We start from the raw sequence: 23,074 nt of genomic DNA, 5'->3' as shown, positions 1-23,074 counted from the left end.
TCGTCCATTTTTCACCTTAATCTAACAAACGTGGGTAGAATGGTAGGGGGTGCAATATTGCTACTCTTTTGTTTGCTATATTGCCTTTTTATTTTTCACTTTAATTTTTACAGAAGGATAACTAATCTTGTTTAAAAACATCCACAGTAACTCTTTCCTAGTTGACGTGACATGTTTCAAAGCATATATACGATTCTAGTAATAGTATCTACAACTTAATGATTATATTGTACAAACATCAATTATGGTAAGGAACCAATCTATGCACTTTGGGCTGAATACAACCCTTTAGCTTGTCGGGATTTATCATTTAGACTAGAGACTTATGTGAGAGTCGAGACTTATTTAACATGAGATAAGATATATAGTATCTTTTATCTTCTCATTTTCATTATTTACCTACCTACTTTAACTTCTTTTAAATCACAATTTCACTATTTTCACAATTTTAAATAATTAGTGAAATTCTAAATTTTCATACAATGTATCTTGTCTCAAACTAATATATATTATGAAATAGGTCGATCTCTCCTATTGAATCACGTGAAGATGCAGAATAAAACAGGACTCATTTATTTGTCTTATTTATATAAATTTATTTATATAAATATATTTAAATAAAATATTATATATATTAAATATTAGTTAATAGTTTATATATTAATTAATATGTTAAATAAATAATTAATAATTTATATATTAATATTAATATGTTAAATGAATAATTTATATATTAATTGATATGTTAGATAAATTAATATTAGCGATATAGTCTCACTAAAGAAAATATTTATCCACCTATCTCTATAGTAACTTACATCTAAGTATATAGATATAGAACAAAGTACAGATTATGGTGTTTATACAACAGCCCAAACAATGACTATTCATTCCACAATTGAATCAATTTCATATCGGTTCTTAGAGGAATGTTATGGTAAAACTTCGTTTGAAACGATGTGATAGAAAGCAACGTGCGACTTGAACGACAAGATTCGTTGTGAATTTTTACATCTACCATTTTATGTAGGAATGAAGATGCTCTCGACATCATTGGTTCTATTTCAGTAGACCACCCCCCCCCCCCTCCCCCTCCTTTTTTTTTTCTTGGAATGTAAATTTAAATGGAGTTCCCTCGAGAATGAACTCCGGAAAGGTAGAATAGAAATTAGTATGAGAAAATATGCTAAAGTACTTAAAATGAATGAACACGTTCAATTCAATAAAAAATGAAATCTTTTTTCTGATTTATTTTTCCTACGGCACACGATACTCAAATCTAGATTCTTGTAATTATGATTCAAGTGAAGAAAAAGTAAGCCTATTAATTTCGAGCTATAAAATCAGTAGTTCTAGCGATCGACTCGATTCTTTCAAATTGTTTTTCAGCATTGAGAAAGGGTAACAAATATAAAATACGAGCTTGTATTATAGCAAGAGTAACTAATCGTTATTGTTTCAAGGTCAATCTATTCACTTGTCTTGATAATATTTTTCTTTGTTCACTCAATTACTTCTTAGGAATGTTAAAAAAAAAATATTAATACGTGATTTTTTGAATCTGCCTATATCTATCGTTTTCCTTCATTGATTTGATTCTTTCAATAGATACCGAGATTCAGATTGGAAATAAAAAATCTAGTAATTCAAACTTAAGACATAAGAACAAATAGATATAGCAAATAAATAAAATTGAATGCTATATCAATCCCATATATAGAATTGATATTCAGATATATCAAGATAATATTGTAGGTTGATCTATAAATCCATATCAAATGCGGCTTCTAGTTTTTATTTTATTCTAGGGTGCAACTTTATAACTACAATTTAACTAATAAATAGTATGGTACGTAGAAATAGATGAATCTTTCTTTCTACCATACTATCTATATAAGACATGAAATTAGAATCTTTTTCACTTTATTTCGTCAATTTTGGCTAAGAACTCAGAAGTTAAGTTTCATTCAAATTAGTTGATAATTAATCGTTTTGACTGACTGTTTTTCGTAAATGATAAGTAGAAAAGCGATAGAAGCTAGAATAAATAATTCAGTAGCAATAAATGCAAGAATATTTACTTCCATAATCTTATCGATTTTTTACTTCACAATAACTTGGGATTTAATCCCATAGAGATGATAAATCTTTAGCCTTAAAATTCAATGAATGAATATTACCTCTCAGCGATTTTGAATTTGGTTAAGGAATGCAATTAATTTCGACCAAAAATTTGTATTTGACCAATATTTATCTAGTATTATTTTTCAATATTTATTTGGGAAAATTTCACATAAGAACAACAGAGTTTCCTACTTTTCAATTTTATAGCCCATATTTCAATTTACAACCAACTAGCCCAAAAATATAGGCTAAGATTCAACATCCAACTCCAATAGGTTCTCAAAATTACTATTTAATTTTAAAAAAGATTGCTCAAGCTTTTAAGTTAATTTTCGAATCAGTAACTGTGACTCAAATATTAGTTCAACAAACCAAATCCATTTGGGTGGTGAAAATTAGATTTTTACAAGCTTAAATATGTGGGTTTAAATTTTGAATTTGATTTTGTGAGAAATTTGGAGTGGGTATTATTTAGACTTGTTAGAAATTGTATAAGGAGGTTGTATATAAAATTTGAAGTCATTTAATGGAGATTTGGACTGGTTTTGAACAAGAATTACAACTGAAAATCGTGGAAGAAGTTCGTCTACAGACGCTTTTATAAAGGTGTATAAAAGTGTATAATAGTGTATAAGTTGTGTTTATACACTCATATACACTATTATACAAGATTATACATAATTATACAAAAAACTGACGTCTTTTCTGAAATTTAACTCAAATCTTGCTTAAATCTACTCCAAATCACTTCAAATTTAAACTTTGAACACCTTTTGATATTTTCAATGAATTGGAACAACACCCAATCCAAATAACTAGCAAACTAAAAAAATTCTATTTTTGAAAGCAAAGCTTTGAATAACCTTCAATGGTGGACTTTTACGTACTCTTCGATTTTTTTACATTGCAACCAGATGATATAGAGAAAGAAGCAGTAATGGCGAACGTCAACTTGAATCATATGTAGAAGATGTGAGAAGAAGAGAGAGTGAAAGCAATAGTTGTGAGAACAAAGATTTAACTCCATAGCTTTTAGAAGCAATGGTTGTAAGAACACAAATTTTAAATTTGCAAGAGTTAGTGTTTTCAAAATATGTACAATATGAGCTATGTAGGGTAAAACTTAAAAACATAAACCATTTTTTGTTATGGTGCGAAGTCATGTGTATTTTCTTGTAATTCTTTCTATTTATTTCCAATATCACTAATATCATGTAAAAAAAACAAAGTAACATTCCCTTTGCGCAATGTAATATAAAAATTTAAAAGGGAGGTGGTAAAATTGCCAAGTAAAACCCAGTGTTCATATATCTTGCTGTAGAATAAGCTTATCCGAAAAAACAATCTCAAAACAGCAGGGGAAATGTCTCTCCTTATCTTCACCACTGCTCCCTCTGTTCCTCTCTCCTCTCATTCTTCCTCTACTTCTGCATTCCCATGTAAGTATTATTGCTTAATAACATTCTCCAATCAATACTCTGCAACTGTATTATTTTTTATTTCGGGCTATTTCTTGTGACCTTGTTAACGGGATTTTGGATTCTGGGTTTTCTGCTTGAATTCCTCTTTTGTTTTGCAGCTGCTTGAATTTTTCTTATTTCATTAATATATACCATTCTCCAAAAAAAAAAATGGATTTTCTTAATTCATTATAGTTGACTGTGTTGTGCTTTGAATACTCGATACATGTTGTTGATCGCATTTTCTTTTCTTTTTCTTTTTCTAGAGATTTTGAATTAGGTTTTCGAGCTGGGTTTTGGGCCTTTCTTATTTCTTCAGCTTTTTGTCCCCTTAGTTGTTTCCTTGCTATGTACTATGCAATTTGGGAAGAGTATCCTTTTTGCTTGTTTGGTTGCCAAAAAAGGCAAGTGTGTTAGGCTTTTGTTATCCCCGTTTATAAAGAACCCCTAATTTGACTTATAAGACAAAATCTTTACTCCCTCGGTCCCAATTTATGTGAGTGTGTTTGACTGAAAATGGAGTTTAAGAAAGAAAGAATTTTGGAATTTGTGGTCTAAAACAATCCATAGACATTTTTGTGGCTATAAATCATCTCATTAAGGATAAAATGCGAAATTAAAGTTAAATTATTTCATTCATTTTGGGATAGATTAAAAATGAAATAGTGTCACATAATTTGGGACAGAGGGAGTTGAGTTGTATTCTATTCAAATGAATGTGAGTAGAGCAAATTAATATAGAGGATTCATGTAGCTGAATTCAACTAATTTCAGATTAAACGAAGTTGATTTTGCGGGTGGGTGGGCGGGCAGGTGGGTGGGTGTCGGGGCTTACATTTCTCATTATATTGGATTCGAACTGTCCATCACAATTTGATGCTAATGGGCGCCTTTATGTGATTCCATCCCTTTTCTGATGGTGCACTGTCTTTCAGGCATTCCATCGAAATTACTGGTATTCTTTTCTGTGCACATACATCACTTGACTATTCCAAACAAGGATATATTCAGTATACATGATTTTACGCTACATAGATAGTATAATTCAAGCCAAAGTTGGCGACTGATGGGAAATCTATATCTATGAGAAAATGGGGGGCACGTTTTTTCTGATATATGGTGGATTCTTGGAAATCAGAAGGGGAAAAAGAAGAAAAAGAAAGTATACTAGATTGTTCTTTTGGTTGTTCATGTGACCCACTCTAAAAGGTTTCTGAACATGGTAATCTATTCTGTATTAGCCTCCAGGTTGTGCAACAGTCACATTACTCTGAAACTAAAGTCATATGCCAATTACCATATTCAAGCACCTCTTATCTTCAACAAGAGAGGTGCATTGATCGCCAAGGCAGCTGCGGACATTGATAGTGTGGGTTCTGATAATCCTGAGCCGGCACCAGAGAACAATGAAGAAAGTGTGCCTGTTGAGAATCTGCCCCTGGAGTCTAAGCTTCAGCAAAAGCTTGATCAAAAGATGAAAATGAAATTGGCAAAGAAGATCAGACTACGAAGGAAGAGACTCGTTAGGAAGCGCCACCTAAGGAAGAAAGGGCGATGGCCACCTTCTAAGATGAAGAAGAACAAGAATGTCTAGGCTTAACCTGAGATATCTTGCAGGTTTATCTGCTGTCTTGTGTCCCTTCTATTAATGCAATGCTGTGACCTTAAGATAATTTTCTTCAATCTGTATCTAAAATTTCAAGAAATTAATTAGATTCTTTTCCTGATTAAATTTCTTAATTTTGTGATCGAATATGTTAGGGGTTGAGTTTGTACTTGTTATTACTTGATTGAGAAACATCCTATGCAATTTCTAATGGTGATTCAGGAAGTTCCCTTGGATATATTCCATGGACGGTCATTCTTCATTTTCTGTTTGTGGAGTTCCCTTTTGCTCATTTTGTTGAGTTTTTTTCTGGGAGCTATGTCTGAATTTTTGGAGGTTTTATTTCCTGTAACACATGTTGGTGGCTCTGGAAATTGGTACTAATTGTCACATTAGAGGATTAGGCAAGTAGATAACAAGACTAGCTTGGTTTAGTGATGTTCCCAGTGCTTTTTGGTAGTTCTTCATTTGATTCAGACTTGGAAATTGAAACCAAGTATCTACATTATCAAGTTTGGCATTCAAAAGCTTGGAAGTTTCCTCGAGTAAATAGACCATCATCACTAAACTGATGAGACTTGCTAGGTGCATATGGAGTCCATGGCTCTCTGATCATTATTTTGGATATGTTAGTTAGGACTTGGTATTGTGACTTTAGGGTATGGCTACATGTAATTGTATTGCCTGGAAGACAATGGAGTAATCTTTGTTCCTCGAAATATAACCTTGAAGCTCAATCCCTGCTTGCATCTTATGAGTATCCTTGTGCTGAAATTTGGAAAACCTCTTTGTTGCAGTCATAAGCTCTTAGCTGCTCTTGTACTGATGTTCTCATTAGAGGAAGTACAAAACAACTATCCTGAAACCTTTGATCGGACTAATTGTAATGGTAAACTTTTGAAACCATCTGCTTGAACCAACATTATTTTCCAATGGTATGAGGTTATGATTCAGGAAAAAACAAATTACTTTATGCCAATCTAGTTTGCATTTTGAGCAACTTAACCTGTAAAAAGTAAATTGATTTACTTAATTAGAAGTAAATCTATTTGACTAGTCTCCTTCAAATCAAAGTGGTCATTCATATTCTGCCCAACACTTGTGCCTGTAGATTATTTGTATCTTTTCCAGTTATGGTTTTCCCTAATTATAAAACACCTTCTGGAGCTATGATCTTATTATCTTGCCTCTAATTCTACAGTCACCCTTTATTCTGAGCAGTAAATTCCTTGTCAAGTCTGAAGGTTTAAATACTTAAGCAGGAGCATTATCATCTGGTTCTGGATGCATTTTGTAAGCCAAATCTTTCGGGCTTTTTTTCACTTGTACCCGCAGCAGAAACTATTTACATTCAGTAGCCGAAAAAGTATATAAATTTTTTGTATGTAACATACATAATGTATATATATACAAAAAAAATAAACATTTTTTCAGCTATTATTTTGAGAGTGGCTATTCAATGTCATTTTCCCTCTTTTAAAGTCCAAGTCCATCTATTCAATTATAGGCTCAGAGAACAAATCTCTGGATTCCCAATCTAAATAAGGCAGTAACTTTGGTCCAACCCTACGCCCCTATGCGAAATTAGTACGTAGAATGGCCATAGTAGTGAAATTGGATAATTCACTGATGATGAGACTAAGGCGAAAAGGTGCAACTCCACCGACTTTTTCCACTGCAATTATCAAATTACAGTCCACTAAGTTGCTTTTATCCAGTTTGCTTGCGTCAGCCTACTTATCAGCCACATCAATGGCGAAATTATTAATATTATCAAAGATAAAAAGTCATATACACTGATAATGTTAAAGAAAATGCAAAGTACCATTTATTTTTTACAATTCAGACCAGAGGTGAAGGGTTTTGATTTTGATGACCTGATTTGAGCTTAAGGAGAAATTAGAATCCATACAAATCAATCCTAACTCTGAGGCACAGTTGTTGTATCATATACTTTACCTGTAATTATCTTTTAAGTAGTTTTTATTCCGTCAAGTGAAGTGCATAGAACCTAAACTCCATTATCAATACTGCGCTGAAAAAGGAGTGTACAAATCAGATCATTAAATACATTACATATTGCCATTAGATATGGAAAAGCTAACATTTCTGTGTATAATCTCAAGTCTTTTGATTGACAAAAATAGTCAGACTAGAGTTTCAGCCCTAAGAATATTGAATTTGCAGAGTGGGCAGGTTGCATTTATCCTTAGCCATTTGCTAATGCATCCATGGTGGAAATGATGATTGCAGGGAAGGACACATAGCTCTACTCCATCCAAATATTTATAGAGGCATATGCAGCACTCCTGTGTCAAAAAAGTTAGCAACTATGGTCAAAAAACAATATAGTTTGACACAAGTTGCAAAGCTTTTGGGGTTCTTTTCAACAGAGCATGATAGATTCTAGAAAGAAAGGTGGATCATCCTGTTTTTCCTCGAAAGATATAACTCAAACTACTCCATCTGGATATGACATTGACTCTCCCTTCTTCTACTTTTTCCACTCTAAAATCCATATTAAAGTAATATCAGATAAAGAGAAGAAAATAGCTCATTGAATTGGATACCAAATTAAATAGCCAAAACTTAGAGACAGATTCGGAGCAAAATAGCTTGTACGTTTACACTTCGAGAAATAGTGCCCTTGTCAAATAAATCTGAGAAAAATCCAGGTTCCTTCATTCAATGATCTCGAAACAACTCGCACTAGAATCTTCGTTCTCGATACTTCAAAAGATTTCCTTAGTTACGAAGAAAGTCTTCTCTATTTCTCTGTCTCCAGAGTCTCCTAATAATTGTATCTCTCTATGTTTCTAATAACAGTTTAAAGAGCCTACTTCCCTCCACACTTACAGTATTATCCTTAATTCAAATTAAGCAAACACAAGAGAAGAGAAAACAGTAAACTAAGAGGAAAAGATTCAAATGGAGGAAACATGCTTACAGAATCATCTGGTTGAAGAGCAAGCTCAGGTACAGAATCACTACTGTTGAACTGTGATACTAAGTGATCTTCTCCTGTCTTCGCACTAACATTTAAGCGATCTTCTCCTGTCTTCACATTTACAAGGTTCCCTGAAGTATTTGATTGACCATATCTATACTTGGGAAGAGTCTTGATATCATTTTCAGATGCTCCATCTCCAAGTCTCATGGCATATGCAACTGTTGCTATAAATGGAAAGAAACAAAAGAGCGCGAAGAAGAGTACACATGCCATCACAATGCAAAAGACCATAAAGAACACATCAAATGCAAGGAAGACCACTGATAACCTGCAACAATTTAAGGATACTGTTATTTAAGCTATCAAACATACTGATACTTTTAAGTTGCCCTGCCACTCCCACCATACACATACACACACATACATTATACAAATATTAAAGAAAGGGCAGCCCGGTGCACTAAGATCCCGCTATGCACGGGGTCCAGGGAAGGGCCAGAAGGGTCTATTATACAAATATTATAAAAGCAAAAAAGATAAGTCTTGCACCCATACTTTTCAGAAATAAACATACATGTGTAAATGGAAAGTGTCGAAATAATAACCACCACTTAATTTCTTCAGCTACATACATCTAGGGAAGCTTCCATTTAGTCAAGCTCTGTATATTTTCCTAATTTTTCTTGTTCATTGATTTTGGGGGGATAGGAGGAAGGGAAATCGTGGCTCACAGAAGTAATTACAAAGAAAAAAAAAGCTTCAAATTCTAAAAGCATAGCTCATACCAGTAAAGACGAGGTGAGTCTTGCAGAAGTGGCTGGCCACCTATAACAATCCAGTAAAAGCCAAACACCCACCAGATAGATGAAACCACAGTATTAACTGATTCCAGCCTCTTCATGATGCTGCTACAAAAAGAAGAAAGTTAAGTACATAAATTTCATCTATTAAGAGTGATAACATTTCACAATCAAAATAGTAAAGGTCAATCAGAATTTTGAGCTTTAGTTCATGAACTCCAGGACTAAAACAAAGCAAAATATCTATACGCTGGGCAAAAGAGGAGCTCGAAAGTGAAGTAGCATTGAAATATGAACTGTCGATATTTTTGGGAAGGAGAGAAAAAGAGCCGCTGCCATTTTCTTTTCTTTCCCTCTCTTGAGCTTTAACAACAAAGTAATTGATCTTTTTGCCCTTTTTTCTTCTTTTATTATCATTCTATTGTGGTGTAGTGGGAGTGGGGTGGTTATTGGTGCAAACAAGCTCGGGCATATTGATACGTCACGCTAACAACCACAGCTGAATGTCAATTCAGTATTATAATCTCTAACCCAAGAATTTGGGTTAAAATATTACTACCCTTTTCTTCCGATGTTTCCTTCTTAAGATGGAAAATCTAAATCTTAAGAGACAAGGGCAAATAACGCTAGACGCAATGGAGGAGAAAAGATTATCAACCAAATCTTCTCCAAAAAAGGAAAGATGCATGTACTATTTTAAGTAAGAGCAATGATATCGGCTTAGCGAAGTTAGGGATAGAATACCCTTGCCAGCGCCTGCATTTGCATTAGAGTTTTTGTTGACAAGATATATCAATCAATCAATCAACTATACTTAAATCCCAAACTAGTCTAATTCGGCTATATGAATCTTCTATTCAATTGGACTCTACTGGAGTCCAATTCACTCCTACTAATACTTTGTTTTCAAAGACAACTTAGGGATTCTAAAACTAGAGGTTCTAAGTCTCACTTATCCCTACATGGACAAACAGGACTATTAACTCCGGAAAATCTCCATCAAAATTGACCATTTGAGAAAAAGTCCCTAGATTTCCCTATGATTGAAAGTCAGGACCTCTTCTAAAGTCCCTTTTGTGTATGTGTCTATGTGTGATGAATCATGAGCTCTCTTAAGTTATAGCTGAAAATTTTCAGAGCAGATGGACAATGCTTTTCAACGGAGATGTATCAGAAAGATGCCAAAATACTAAAGGCAATCGTTCTCATTTAATAGCCTCTTAAGAATAATTTCTTAGGAAGGCCAACTAAAGCCCAGAAACAGTTAAAAGACATCTCATTTCATGCTATACAATTTATAGGCCTGTATTGACCTCAAATATCCTAGTATTCCTGAAAAGAGATCCACCAAATCCAGTAAAAATAGACTGCTAAAAGAGCTTTACACTCCTAGTGACACAATACCAGAATGGTTCAATCCCACGGCCCTCACTCTATGAGTTATGTCATGGCACCACAAAGCAAAGAGAAACAACTCTAGCTTAAGGACATTCGACTTGCAACAAGATTTGCTTTTCAATCTACCCATAAAACAGACCACTCTGGATACAAAGCCGTGTTAAGGTGGTTAACTTTTAGGTATCCAAGAACTAGAAGCTAGACTTGGTTTTAATTATTATTAAAGAAAAACACATAGAGCTAGAGGCTACACTTATTTCAAAGGATCTTAGATTCAAATGAAGGGAAGCAATGGGAAATTATGTCTTTTGATATAAGCACTCCTAGATAGACGTTACCCGAGATATATGTAATATGTACCACAAAAGCTGGGGTCTTGCAATAGCTTTCACACATTCTAACAAAAAAGGGATGCTTTTTCTTCCTCATCTTTGTTAAAGGCACACTATGCTGCTATCCAATTATTATTCTTCGGAAAGTCAGTAAACTAAGAATACTATGACAGCAAAGGTATAGGGCAAAGATTGAATAAAATCAGAAACCCAACAAGGAAAAGAGACAAAATACAACAATTTACTAGTCAAACTAGGATTATGAACTATCCACCCCCCACTCCCACCCCATCCCAGTCCCAACCCTAAAGAGAAACAAAAAACTTACTGCAAATAGAACAATTGTAAAACAAACCACAGAATGGCAGTAAACTAGTAAAAAAATGGTGCAAGATGAAATGGAAAAGAGAATGAACATTTTCCTAGGTATAGAGTACCATGCAACAGGTCAACTACAAGCAAAGTTTATTTCTTTATAACAAAAAAATTTCCCTGTTTAGAAAGCTGCATAAACCATCCAGTAAGACAAAAAAATTAAAAAACTAAACCCAATACCAACTATCAAACCCTAAAAATCAGACAAATTGAACTGGAGTTACCTGCTCTGAAACAGTGAAAAAGAAGAAACCCCATCAAAATTGACAGCATCAAAATCATCAAAACTCCTTCTTTGAAACTCAATCCAAATAAAACCCACATGCAATAGGCACTGAAGTGCATAGCCACCAATCCAAAGTCTCAAAGGAGTAGAAGGCCTTTCACTTAAAGTGGTCAATAGTACAAAACAAGAAACACAAATAAATGCCAAGTTCCATATTACATCAAGAACCACAATGGGTCTTGAGTATCCACAATAACTAAATGGTGATGAATAATCATCATCATAAGAAACAACCCCATCATCATCAAAACTTTGATGATGGTTTTGTGGGTTCAAAAAAGAGGCCATTCTTGAAAAATACCAAGAAAAGGGGGTACCTAAACCTCTAAAATAGCTTTGTTCAAAACCACCATTTTCACTAATTAAATTTCTTTGAAATTCTTGGTCCATTCTGCATAAAGTTTGAATCTTTTTGCTTGTTCAAGTGTTCTTGTGAAGTGGGGGGTGGGGGGGGGGGGGTGGAATGAAAGTGATGACTAGTTGTTTTGTTTTGGGTGAGAACTGGTGGAATGCTATATATAGTGGGGTGAGAGAAAAAGCAAAATCAGCAGAAATTCTGGTAATACTTGGTAAGTGCCACTGGCACTCTTGTGAGTGCGGGGTCCAAATTTGTCATATGCATAAATTATGAAGTGAAGGAAAGGAAAAAAAAAAAAAACAATTATAGAATCTGAGTTGCATAATTTCCTCTAATTTTCAAATTTATTTGTTTAATTAAGTCAATTTTAACTTATAAGTCAAGTGAAACAATTAAGCATTTCCATTCAAAACTCTGTTTTTCTTTGTAGTGTGTATATATAGTGATGTTATTATGAATTTTACTTATCTAGACACAAATTCTAAATAAGAATAAATTAAAACAACTATCTAAGGATGGAGACATAACACATGGTTGGAGGACAAGGTTTGGGAGAGGGTTGTTATGAATTGGTTATACTTGTAATTTTTGGTACATTACTTTTGGATAAATATTTACTCGATTCGATACATAATCCAAACTAGCAAATGTGTAATATGATTTTGTCATATAAGTTCTACTATCACTTAATCATGATAAATAACTAATATTATTACGCAAATCTAACACTTAATCATGATAAATCAATACGTATTTAGCGCCTAAATTGAGTTTAGGTATTAAAAAAATTCTCCAATTTTATCGTTATCCATGACATTAGAAATATAATGATATAGCCTTTCTTTGTCAATATTTGATGGTTTACGGTTTTACCATGTGAAAAGGATGGGACGATAATGAAGAGCAAGATACAATCCAATATCCTACTTTAGTGCAAGAAAAGAAAGAAAATCACATTCACATTGATTCAAAATAGTATCCTATTAATTTGATCAGATAAGGTAAAATATAATGACCTTCTGTCTTGGCTGGCATGATTAAGGGATGCATATCCAGTTTTAATAATACACTTAATTACCTTTCCTCTCAAAGTCTCCATATATTTTGGAGCCGTCAATGTGGACTTGGTCTGTTGGGTCAGCCCAGCTCAACCCGTAATTTAGCAAGGTTAGGCTAAAAATTTTGGAGTCCATTTAAAAATGAGGCTTTTACGTCTGACCCGAGTAAGCCCGTGGCCCGCCCGTGGGTCTAATAAAATATTTATTTAAAATATATAAAAAATAAAAAGTATACTGTCTCTAGAGATGGAAAGTTAGAATAGGATCTTTACTAAGAGGAACCAAAACTTGATCTTGAGAAGTTTCAAGAGATGGATGTCGTCATGTAGTGGAAGGACCATTCTAGAAAATATCTTGATCTTTCAGTGATGGTGCGTGATGTACTTAGTATTCCTATTACCATTGTAGCATTAGAATCAACATTTAGCATTCGTGGCGAGTTCCTATAAAGTACATAAGTTGCATTTATTATGAAAATGTCCAAACACTTGTTACTAGAAAATCGACTGCACAGCTTTTCCCAAACTCAAACTGATAATATTTTTTTATGTAATTTAAATATTATTAGTTTTTAAATTATTCTTAATATTTAACTAATTAATATTGCATATGAATTATAGATGTAGATGAAAATGAAGATGTTAAGACAACCTTGCCACAAGCGGATTCAAATGTGTTTGTTGAAGATGATGTGTTGGATATCTCATAAGCATCATGGACGTTCTCTTGAATAGTTTGTTTTGAGTTTTGACTTTAAGTGAATGAAATATAGTCTTGTCTTTTACTTTTTTTAGTGTTTATTGTGATATATTGAAACAATATAAAAAATAATTAAGTTTTACGAATTTTTCCAATAAGATATTTTTTAACTTTTAAACAATTATCTTTTTTAGGTCAGAACTTAAAGAAAAAATATAAAATTATATTTTTAAAAATGATGGACCGGCACGTGGGGGCCCGGGGCCGACATATGGCTGAGGTGGGCTGACCATTATAAGGCCCATCAAAATGGTGGGCTAGCCCAGCCCAGTTCGTCAATTGTTAAAGCCCACGAGGGCTGGGCTGGGCTAGCCCGGCCCAGCCCATATTAACAGCTCTAGTATATCTTGTCGGACAGTTAATTAATAATTTACACCATATGGTTGTACTGCTGAATATTTAAATAGAATTTTAATTAGATACTATATGCTAAACCAAATTGTTATCACACCAGACACTTTTAAGGACTTGCTTTTTGAATGTCGTAGTTTGTTAAAGTGCACTAAGAATTTTATTGTTAAGGCGTACTTACCAAATATACAGTAAACAGATTTAGAATCTTTTCTCAATTTATTTATTACTACTACTCCACTATTTATTGATTTTCTGTGAAGTAGGTTAATTTTACAAAATTGCTTTCCAGAAGGCAAAAAAGAAATTTGATTACTGTTATAAATAGTAATACTTCGTTTACGGTGAATATGTATCTTTCAGAGAGATTTTAGAGTTTGTTATTTTATGGCTAAGTCACTTCTCCCCAATAAATAGAGGAGATTCTATTCCATTGTAATTCATCCGAAATGAATAAGAATTCTTTCTCTATACTTTTTTATGCAATACTCTTCTTCTTCTTTTATTGTTTTATAACGCGTTATCAGCACAAGACTCTAACCAATTGAGTAGCGGACGATTATTTTAATTTATAGATATATTATTAATTAGTTGTCAAATGTTTGAGAAATTAAACCACCCGTGGAGAGAATATATAGGAATTTGTGTGAGCTCTTGCGTGCATGCATTGATATTTCTATATTAGGCATCTTCTTTGATCACTAGGCTTTGAGATACGTGTATGGTGCTCAACTTGTACATAATTTTGAGCATAATGATTGTCAATTATTCTATGAACTTCCTTCAGGAATAAATTCTGGATTTAAAGAAAGTATTTTACCTTATTTTTCTCTTTTAAATTCTTGAAATTCTATAATTTGATTTTAAATACAAGCAAAGACAATAAATTTTGATATAACTCTAATAGAGTTTGTAAGAAATTATATCCACCCAAAGTGATAAAATTTCTATATCTTGCCACGATCAAATTCATGTAAAATTGTGAGCACAAGAAGTGGAAACACATCCCATTGAATTTGCTTTATTCTCGTTCTCTTAGGAGAATGCGGTAGCAGTATGTGATAAGTCTGAAAGAAGACAAAATTATTACCGTGAAGGTATCAATAGAAGTGGACGTGGCAATAGACAAAATTATAATCGTCATCATATGGTAATGAGCCCAATAAGAATTCTCAAAATAATCCTTTACTTTGTGAAAGTAATGTTTGTCATCGATTTGACATGAGTTTTTATAAATCACATACAAATGATTATGGTCCATTCATGATGTGAATGGGACAACATGTGATTTATGGATACATATACATTCTTGGAAGAATATGAACGTGCTAGTGGTAGTGAATATACCACACTCACCTCTAGAAGGAGGTTTGAGATGAAATATTGTAACGACCCGACCGGTTGTTTTGCTTTCTAGATCCCCGTTATCCTAATTAAGACTCTCCATATGTGCTTTTACTATTTTATGACTTGCGGAGATGGTTAGTTCGGGTTTGGAAGGGCTCGGGTTGAAATTGGAACACTTAGTTCCTCAACAGTAGCCTATAATGGTTAAGTTTGACTTGAGTCAACGTTTTGAGTAAACGACCTCGGAACCGAGATTTGACGGTCCCAATAGGTTCTTATGATAATTTTGGACTTGGGACGTGTGTTCAGATCGGGTTTCAGATGACCCGGGCGCGTTTCAGCGCTTAGTATTGAAAGTTGGCGCATTGAAGGTTTTCCAAGTTCTTTAAGTTTGGTTTGGAGTAGACTTTGCTGTTATCAAGGTCCTTTTGGGATTCCGAGCCTAGGAATAGTTCCGTATGGCGATTTATGACTTACACCCAAAATATGGCGTCATTCCTAATTGATTTAATAGGAATCGTACGTGCAGAAGTATTTTTAGAAGTTTTAGAGTTTCTTGATTTAACTCGTGCATTTTGGCATCCGATTCATGATTCTAGAGGTTATTTCGGTGTTTTGATCGCGCGAGCGAGTTTGTATAATATTTTTAGGCTTGTGTGGATATTTGGTGTGGAGCCTCGTAGGCTCAGGTGAGTTTCGGACACGTTTGGAGGGGCGAAAGGACTTCAGTTTTTCTAGTTTCCTGGGCTAGTGCTGCAAGTCTCGCAAATGCAAAGTTATGTTCGTATTTGCGAGCGCGCATTTGCGAGGAACCATTTGCATTTGCGATGTTGGGAAGGCACTGAGGATTTCGCATTTGCGAAGATTATGCTGCTTTTGCGAACTGCCCTCTTTGTATTTGCGAAGTTTTGGTCGCATTTGCGACCATGACAGAGATGGACAGCCTTTGCATTTGTGAACAAGATGTCGCAAATGCGACATCTGTGACTGGTGCAAGAGCTTTTTATTGCGGGACTTAGCTTTGTTTCCATCATTTCCCACATGGTCTTAGGCGATTTTGAGAGCATTTTGTGGAGGGATTTCATCAACATCAAAGGTAAGTGGTCCCTATCAATTCTTTAGCTAAATACGCGAATCATAGGTAGATTTAACATGGAAAAATGGTGAAATTAATGGGATTTTGAGAAGAAAAAACTAGGGTTTTGATAAAAATGAGATTTGACCATAAAATGGTTATGGAATTAAGTAAAAATTATATATATGAGTTCGTGAGGCTAAGGGTAATATTTATCTTCAAAAATTTCCGAAATTCGGGCACGTGGGCCCAGGGTAAATTTTAGAATCTTCCAATTTGGGTTGGGTGATTACTCTAATGGCAATATTATGAACTTGTGAGTGTATATTGATTTATTTATGTAATATTTGGATAGCTTCGGATTGTTCGGCACCAACTTGAGGCTTTAGAGTAAATTTGTGGGCCGGAAAGTGAGCTTGGGAACGAGGTAAGTCTCTTGTCTAACCTTGTAAGAGGGAATTCATTCCCCTAGGTGTATCTTTGTTGTGTATTACTTGTGTGGGGAGCTATGTATGCACGAAGTGTCGAGAGTCCGTGCGCAGCTATATTCCATGATATGTCCGGATAGACTTAGATCCACATCATGCTTTTAACTGTACTATTGTGTTTATCTTGCGTATTGACTGTCTTGAATAGAGCTGATACTAGGGATTAAAGTTTTAGTTATCGATTTAGCATTCTAATTTGTGAAAATTAAGGAATACTTAATAACTATGAAAAATCCATGTCCACTCGCCTTGCAAGCACTTCCGCGGGCGAGTTAAACTTTTCTACTCTAATGGGACCGGGCCGTTCGCCTCGGCAGTATGATAACACCACTCTTATGGGATCGGGTCATTCGCCTCGGTAGTATGGTAACACCACTCTTATGGGATCGGGCCATTCTTGGCAGCATGATAACACAACTCTTATGGGATCGGACCGACAGTATGATGGAAACACTATTCTTATAGAATCGGGCCGGTCGCCTCAACAGTACTGAGTACCTCTATTATTATGGGATCGGGCTGTTCGCCTCGGCAACTTCGTGCTTAATAATCGAAACGGATTCCAGTTTGGATAATTGGGTTAGTGCCTTCACGGCCGGTTATGAGATGTTGGTAATGTGTTACAGACCCTTGCTGTATTTATTGTAGTTGCTTTAAATTGTCTCATTAATACCTGTTGTATGATCACCATGTCTACTTTATGCACTTTTATTATTATTATTGACCTTTAGTAAGTGTCAAGTCGACCCATCGTTACTACTTCTTTGAGGTTAGACTAGATACTTATTGGGTACGCGTTGTTCTTCGTACTCACGCTACAATTCTGCACTGATGTGCAGGTACTGAGATAGGTTCCACCAGTGGTCACACGGGCGCGTATCGGATCATCTATGGAGATTGCCTTGCTATGATCCGCAGCACCGGAGTCTCCTTCCATCTTATTTACTATTCACGTTTATTACTTTCGGATAGTAGTTTTAGTAGTGTATATTCTCTAGATTGCTCATGTACTTGTAACGCCTGGTTTTTTGGGGTTTCTAGCACTTATGTACTTGTCATTTCAATCACCGTAGAGTATGTATTTATTACGTTGATATTTTGTTTAAAAAGATTTATCACAGTGTAATGATCCGATCGGTAGTTTTGCTTTCTAGATCCCCGTTCTCCTAATTAAGACTCCCCGTATGTGCTTCTACTATTTATGACTTGGCGGGATGGTTAGTTCGGGTTTGGAAGAGTTCGGATTGTAATCAGAACACTTAGTTCCTTTAATAGTAGCCTATAATGGTTAAGTTTGACTTGAGTCAACGTTCTGAGTAAACGACCTCGGAACCGGGTTGACGGTCCCAATAGGTTCGTATGATGATTTTGGACTTGGGCGTGTGTTCGGATCGGGTTTCGGATGACCCAGGAGCGTATCAACGCTTAATATTGAAAGTAGGCGCATTGAAGGTTTTCCAAGTTCTTTAAGTTTGGTTTGGAGTAGACTTTGGTATTATCGAGGTCTATTTGAGATTCCGAGCCTCGGAGTAGTTCTGTATGGCGATTTATGACATGCACACAAACTTTGGCGTTATTCCGAGTTAATTTGATAGGAATCGGATGCGCGGAAGTGTTTTTTAGTTTCATGATTTAATTCATGTGTTTTGGCATCCGATTCGTGATTCTAGATGTTATTTCGGTGTTTCGACCGTGCGAGAGAGTTCGTAAGATATTTTTAGACTTGTGTGGATGTTTGGTGTGAAGCCCCGAGGGCTTGGGTGAGTTTCAAACGCGTTCAGAGGGGTGGAAGGACTTCAGTTTTTCTGGTTTCCTGGGCTGGTGCTGCAGGTCTCACAAATGCGAAGTTTTGTTTGCATTTGCGAAGTTGGGAAGGCAGTAAGGATTTTTCCTTTGCAAAGATTATGTCGCATTTGCGAATTGCCCCTCTTCGCATTTACGAAGTTTTGGTCACATTTGTGACCATGGCAGAGATGACCAGCCTTCGCATTTGTGATGGTTTTATTGCATTTGCGAACAAGATGCCGCAAATGCGACATGTGCGATTGGTGCAAGAGCTTTTTATTGCGGGACTTAGCTTTATTTCCCTCATTTCCCACTTGGTCTTGGGCGATTTTGAGAGCATTTTGTGGAGGGATTTCATCAATATCAAGAGGTAAGTGATCCATATCAATTCTTTAGCTAAATACGTGAATCATAGGTAGATGTAACATGGAAAAATGGTGAAATTAATGGGATTTTGAGAAAAAAACTAGGGTTTTGGTAAAAATGGGATTTTGACCACGAAAATGATTATGGAATTAAGTAAAAATTATATATATGAGTTCGTGAGGCTATGGGTAATATTTATCTTCGAAAATTTCCAAAATTCGGGCACGTGGGCCCAGAGGTAAATTTTAGAAATCTTCCAATTTGGGTTGGGTGATTACTCTAATAGCTAAATTATGAACTTGTGAGTGTATATTGATTTATTTATGTAATATTTCGCTAGCTTTGGATTGTTCGGCACCAACTTGAAACTTTAGAGTAAATTTGTGGGTTGGAAAGTGAGCTTTGGAACGAGGTAAGTCTGTTGACTAACCTTGTAAGAGGGAATTCATTCCCCTAGGTGTATATTTGTTGTGTATTACTTGTGTGGGGAGCTACGTACGCATGAGGTGTTGAGAGTCCGTGCGTAGCTATATTCCATGATATGTCCGGATAGACTTAGATCCACATCATGCTTTTAATTGTACTGTTGTGTTTATCTTGCGTATTGACTGTCTTGAATAGAGCTGAAACGAAGGATTAAAGTTGCAATTATCGATTTAGCCTTCTTATTTTGGAAAATTGAGGAATACTTAATAACTATGAAAAATCCATGTCTTCTCGCCTGGCATGTACTTCCGCTGGCGAGTTAAACTTCTCTACTCTAATGGGATCGGGTCGTTCACCTCGACAGTATGATAACACCACTCTTGTGGCATCGGGCCGTTCGCCTCGGCAGTATGATAACACCACTCTTATGGGATCGGTCGTTCGCCTCGGCAGTATGGTAGCACCACTCTTATGGGATCAGGTCGCTCGCCTTGGCAGCATGATAACACCACTCTTATGGGATTGGGTCGTTTGCCTCGGCAATTTGGTGGTAATACTATTCTTATGAGATCGGGCCGTTTGACTCGGCAGTACTGAGTACCACTATTCTTATAGGATCAAACCGTTCGCCTCGGCAACTTCGTGCTTAATAATCGAAACGGATTCTAGTTTGAATAATTGGGTTAGTGCCTTTACGGCCGGTTATGAGATGTTGGTAATGTGTTACAGACCCCTGTTGTATTGCTTTAAATTGTCTCATTGATACCTGTTGTATGCTCACCATGTCTATATGCACTTTTATTGTTATTATTGACCTCTAGTAAGTGTCAAGTCGACCCCTCGTCACTACTTCTTTGAGGTTAGACTAGATACTTACTGGGTACGCGTTGTTCTTCGTACTCGCGCTACACTTCTGCATTGATATGCTGGTACTGAGACAGTATCCACCAGGGGTCACGTGGACGTGTAGCCTATCATCTTCGGAGACTTAGGGGTGAGCTGCTTGCATTGCTACGATCTGCAGCACCGGAGTCTCCTTCCATCTTATTTTCTATTCCTGTCTATTACATTTGGACAATAGTTTTAGCAGTTTTGTATATTCTCTAGATTTGTCACGATCCGGATTTCCCACCCTCGGGAGTCGTGATGGCGCATACTAGTGAAAGCTAGGCAAGGCGACTATTTCGATTTATTTACCCTTTTTACTTTTAACCTCTTAACAAGCGCAAGTTAACATTTATAAATAGCGGAAGAACGAAATTTAACAGTTTAGCTAATACCAATACGAATCCATAAACGTAAACTACCCAGAACTGGTGTCACAATCTCACGGACTATCTAAGAATACTACAAACAGGGTCTGGACAAAATAAATACATGTCTGTCTCTGAAATAGAAAAGAGCAGAAAGAAACTTGATGGGAAGGGGGCGCCAAGGCCTGCGGACGCCTGCAGGACTACCTCAGGTCTCCGATGGACTGAAGGCAGCAACCACTTGCTAAGGTCCGAATGCTCCAGTACCTGAATCTGCACAAAAGAGTGCAAAGTATAGTATCAGCACAACCGACCCCATGTGCTGGTAAGTGTCGAGCCTAACCTCGGCGAAGTAGTGACGAGACTAGGACGCAACAAATAATTAACCTGCAGTTACACAGTATCTAGAAGAATAACAGTAACAGAAGTAATTCAAAAGTAACGGGGAGGGGTAACATGTTATGGGGGAAATACCAACATAAAGAATGACAGTAATAGTGGAATAAGACAATTAAGGCATTTGAACCGAAAACAACAAGAAATCATAACAAACAGGAATAAGTACACGGCATCACCCTTCGTGCTTTTACTCTCAATCTTCACCAATGCAATCAAGTAAAGAAAATGTGCACGACATCACCCTTCGTGCTTTATCTCTCTTCCTCACCATATAAATAAGTATGAATGTGCACGGCATCACTCTTCGTGCTTTATCACTCTTTCTTCATCATAGGCATTAATATCAATGTAAATGTGCACGACATCACCCTTCGTGCTTTATCACTCTTTCCTCACCATATGTATAAGTATGAATGTAAATTTGCACGGCATCACCCTTCGTGCTATTTCACTCTTTCCTCACCCAAACAATAGCAACAACAATATCCCAACAAGGGAATCAACAACAAGTATAAATACGTCCCGGCAAGGGAATCAACAATAAGAATTAAACACGCCCCGGCAAGGGAATCAGCTATAACCAAACTTGTACCAATAATCAACTTCACAATCGCACCTCAACTAGAGCCAATGCTCAACAATAACCCAATATCAAGAAGAAGGTCATAAATATTACTCAACATGGATAATCAACAATTTAAGCATACATAGTACTTATTAAGAAACACGACGATCACAATTTAAGACCCACGGGCATGCTTGACACCAATGTATAGATACTCGTCACTATACCTATACATCGTACACTACACTAACACATAGCAAATAAGGCACAACACATATTCCCTCAAGCTAAGGTTAGACCAAACACTTACCTCGAACTTCCACGGCCAACTCAAGCCTCAAACACCGCCTTTCCTTTAGAATTCGCCTCCAATTTACTTGTATCTATCCAAAATTAATTTAACAACATCAATAAATGCTAATGAATTCAATACCAATGCTAAATTATAGGTTTTCTATCAATTTTCCCAAAAAGTCAAAAATCGCCCCCAGCCCAGTCTTCGCAATTGTGATGAGCCTTCGCAATCGCGGTGCTCGCATTTGCGAGCCAGACTTTGCAAATTCTGCAGACCTGCAATCATACCAGCAATTTCGTTAAGCCTCAAAACACTCCGCGGCCTATCCAAAACTCACCCGAGCCCTCGGGGCTCCATAACAAACATGCACGCAAGTCCAAAAATATCATACAGACTTGCTCGTGCGATCAAATCATCAAAATAACATCTAGAACTACGAGTTTAGCATCAAAATCAAAGAAAAATCTCAAGAACTCTTAAAGTTTAAAATTTTCAACCGAGGGTCTGATTCACGTCATATGAAGTCCGTTTCTTACCAAATTTTATGGGCACAACTTAAATACCATATAAGACCTGTACCGGGCTTCGGAACCAAAATACGGGCCCAATACCATCAAATTCAAACACATTTAAATTTCCAAAAACTCTTAAAATTTAAGTTAATGAATTTTCTTCAAAAATTCATTTCTCGGGCTTGGGACCTCGGAATTCAATTTCGGCATACGCCCAAGTCCCATATTTTTCTACGGACCCTCCGAGACCGTCAAATCACAGGCCCGGGTCAGTTTACCCAAAATATTGAACGAAGTCTACTTAAATTCAATTTTAAAGGAAAAATTAGCATTTTTATCAAATTTTCACATAAAAGCGTTCCGGATATACGCCCGGACCACGCAAGCAAATCGAGGTGAGATAAAAGGAGGTTTTTATGACCTTGGAACACAGAATTGACTTGTAAATCAAGTGATGACCTTTTGGGTCATCACATCCTCCACCCCTAAAACAACCGTTCGTCCTCGAACGGACATAGAAAGGAAGTACCTGAGTCGGGGAAAAGATGGGGATATTGACTCTGCATGTCAGACTCGGACTCCCAGGTAGTTGCCTCGGCAGGCTGACCTCTCCACTGAACACGAACTGAAGGGAACTTCTTCGATCTCAACTGCCGAACCTGTCGGTCTAAAATGGCTACCGACTCCTCCTCATAGGTCAAGTCCT

At 36.0% G+C, this 23,074-nt stretch overlaps 2 protein-coding genes across 2 annotated transcripts; one reads left to right on the top strand and one right to left on the bottom strand.

The window, feature by feature from the left end:
* LOC109233094 (50S ribosomal protein 5, chloroplastic) lies at nucleotides 3,437–5,439 on the top strand. Its single transcript, XM_019398851.1, has 2 exons — nucleotides 3,437–3,563; nucleotides 4,826–5,439. The coding sequence occupies exons 1-2, from the start codon at nucleotides 3,488–3,490 to the stop codon at nucleotides 5,176–5,178; spliced, it is 429 nt and encodes a 142-aa protein (XP_019254396.1). The 5' UTR covers nucleotides 3,437–3,487; the 3' UTR covers nucleotides 5,179–5,439.
* On the bottom strand, nucleotides 7,192–11,808 carry LOC109233092 (E3 ubiquitin-protein ligase At4g11680-like). Its single transcript, XM_019398850.1, has 4 exons — nucleotides 11,270–11,808; nucleotides 8,926–9,045; nucleotides 8,138–8,468; nucleotides 7,192–7,499 (listed from the first exon to the last, which is right to left on the bottom strand). The coding sequence occupies exons 1-4, from the start codon at nucleotides 11,719–11,721 to the stop codon at nucleotides 7,338–7,340; spliced, it is 1,065 nt and encodes a 354-aa protein (XP_019254395.1). The 5' UTR covers nucleotides 11,722–11,808; the 3' UTR covers nucleotides 7,192–7,337.

This window comes from Nicotiana attenuata, chromosome 10 (assembly GCF_001879085.1).
Source record: "Nicotiana attenuata strain UT chromosome 10, NIATTr2, whole genome shotgun sequence".
Taxonomy (NCBI): domain Eukaryota; kingdom Viridiplantae; phylum Streptophyta; class Magnoliopsida; order Solanales; family Solanaceae; genus Nicotiana; species Nicotiana attenuata.
Note: the sequence above shows the minus strand (reverse complement) of the source record. Positions and strands in the feature narration are given on the sequence as shown.

Bases quoted from the DNA above. Each gene is read 5' to 3' on its own strand.
- LOC109233094 (XM_019398851.1), top strand. From the start codon at position 3,488: ATGTCTCTCCTTATCTTCACCACTGCTCCCTCTGTTCCTCTCTCCTCT. The intron at 3,564-4,825 runs GTAAGTATTATT...ATTCTGTATTAG, and splicing joins CTCTACTTCTGCATTCCCAT to CCTCCAGGTTGTGCAACAGT.
- LOC109233092 (XM_019398850.1), bottom strand. From the start codon at position 11,721: ATGGACCAAGAATTTCAAAGAAATTTAATTAGTGAAAATGGTGGTTTT. The intron at 8,469-8,925 runs GTATGAGCTATG...AAATTGTTGCAG, and splicing joins GACTCACCTCGTCTTTACTG to GTTATCAGTGGTCTTCCTTG. The intron at 7,500-8,137 runs GTAAGCATGTTT...TTTTTGACACAG, and splicing joins CTCTTCAACCAGATGATTCT to GAGTGCTGCATATGCCTCTA.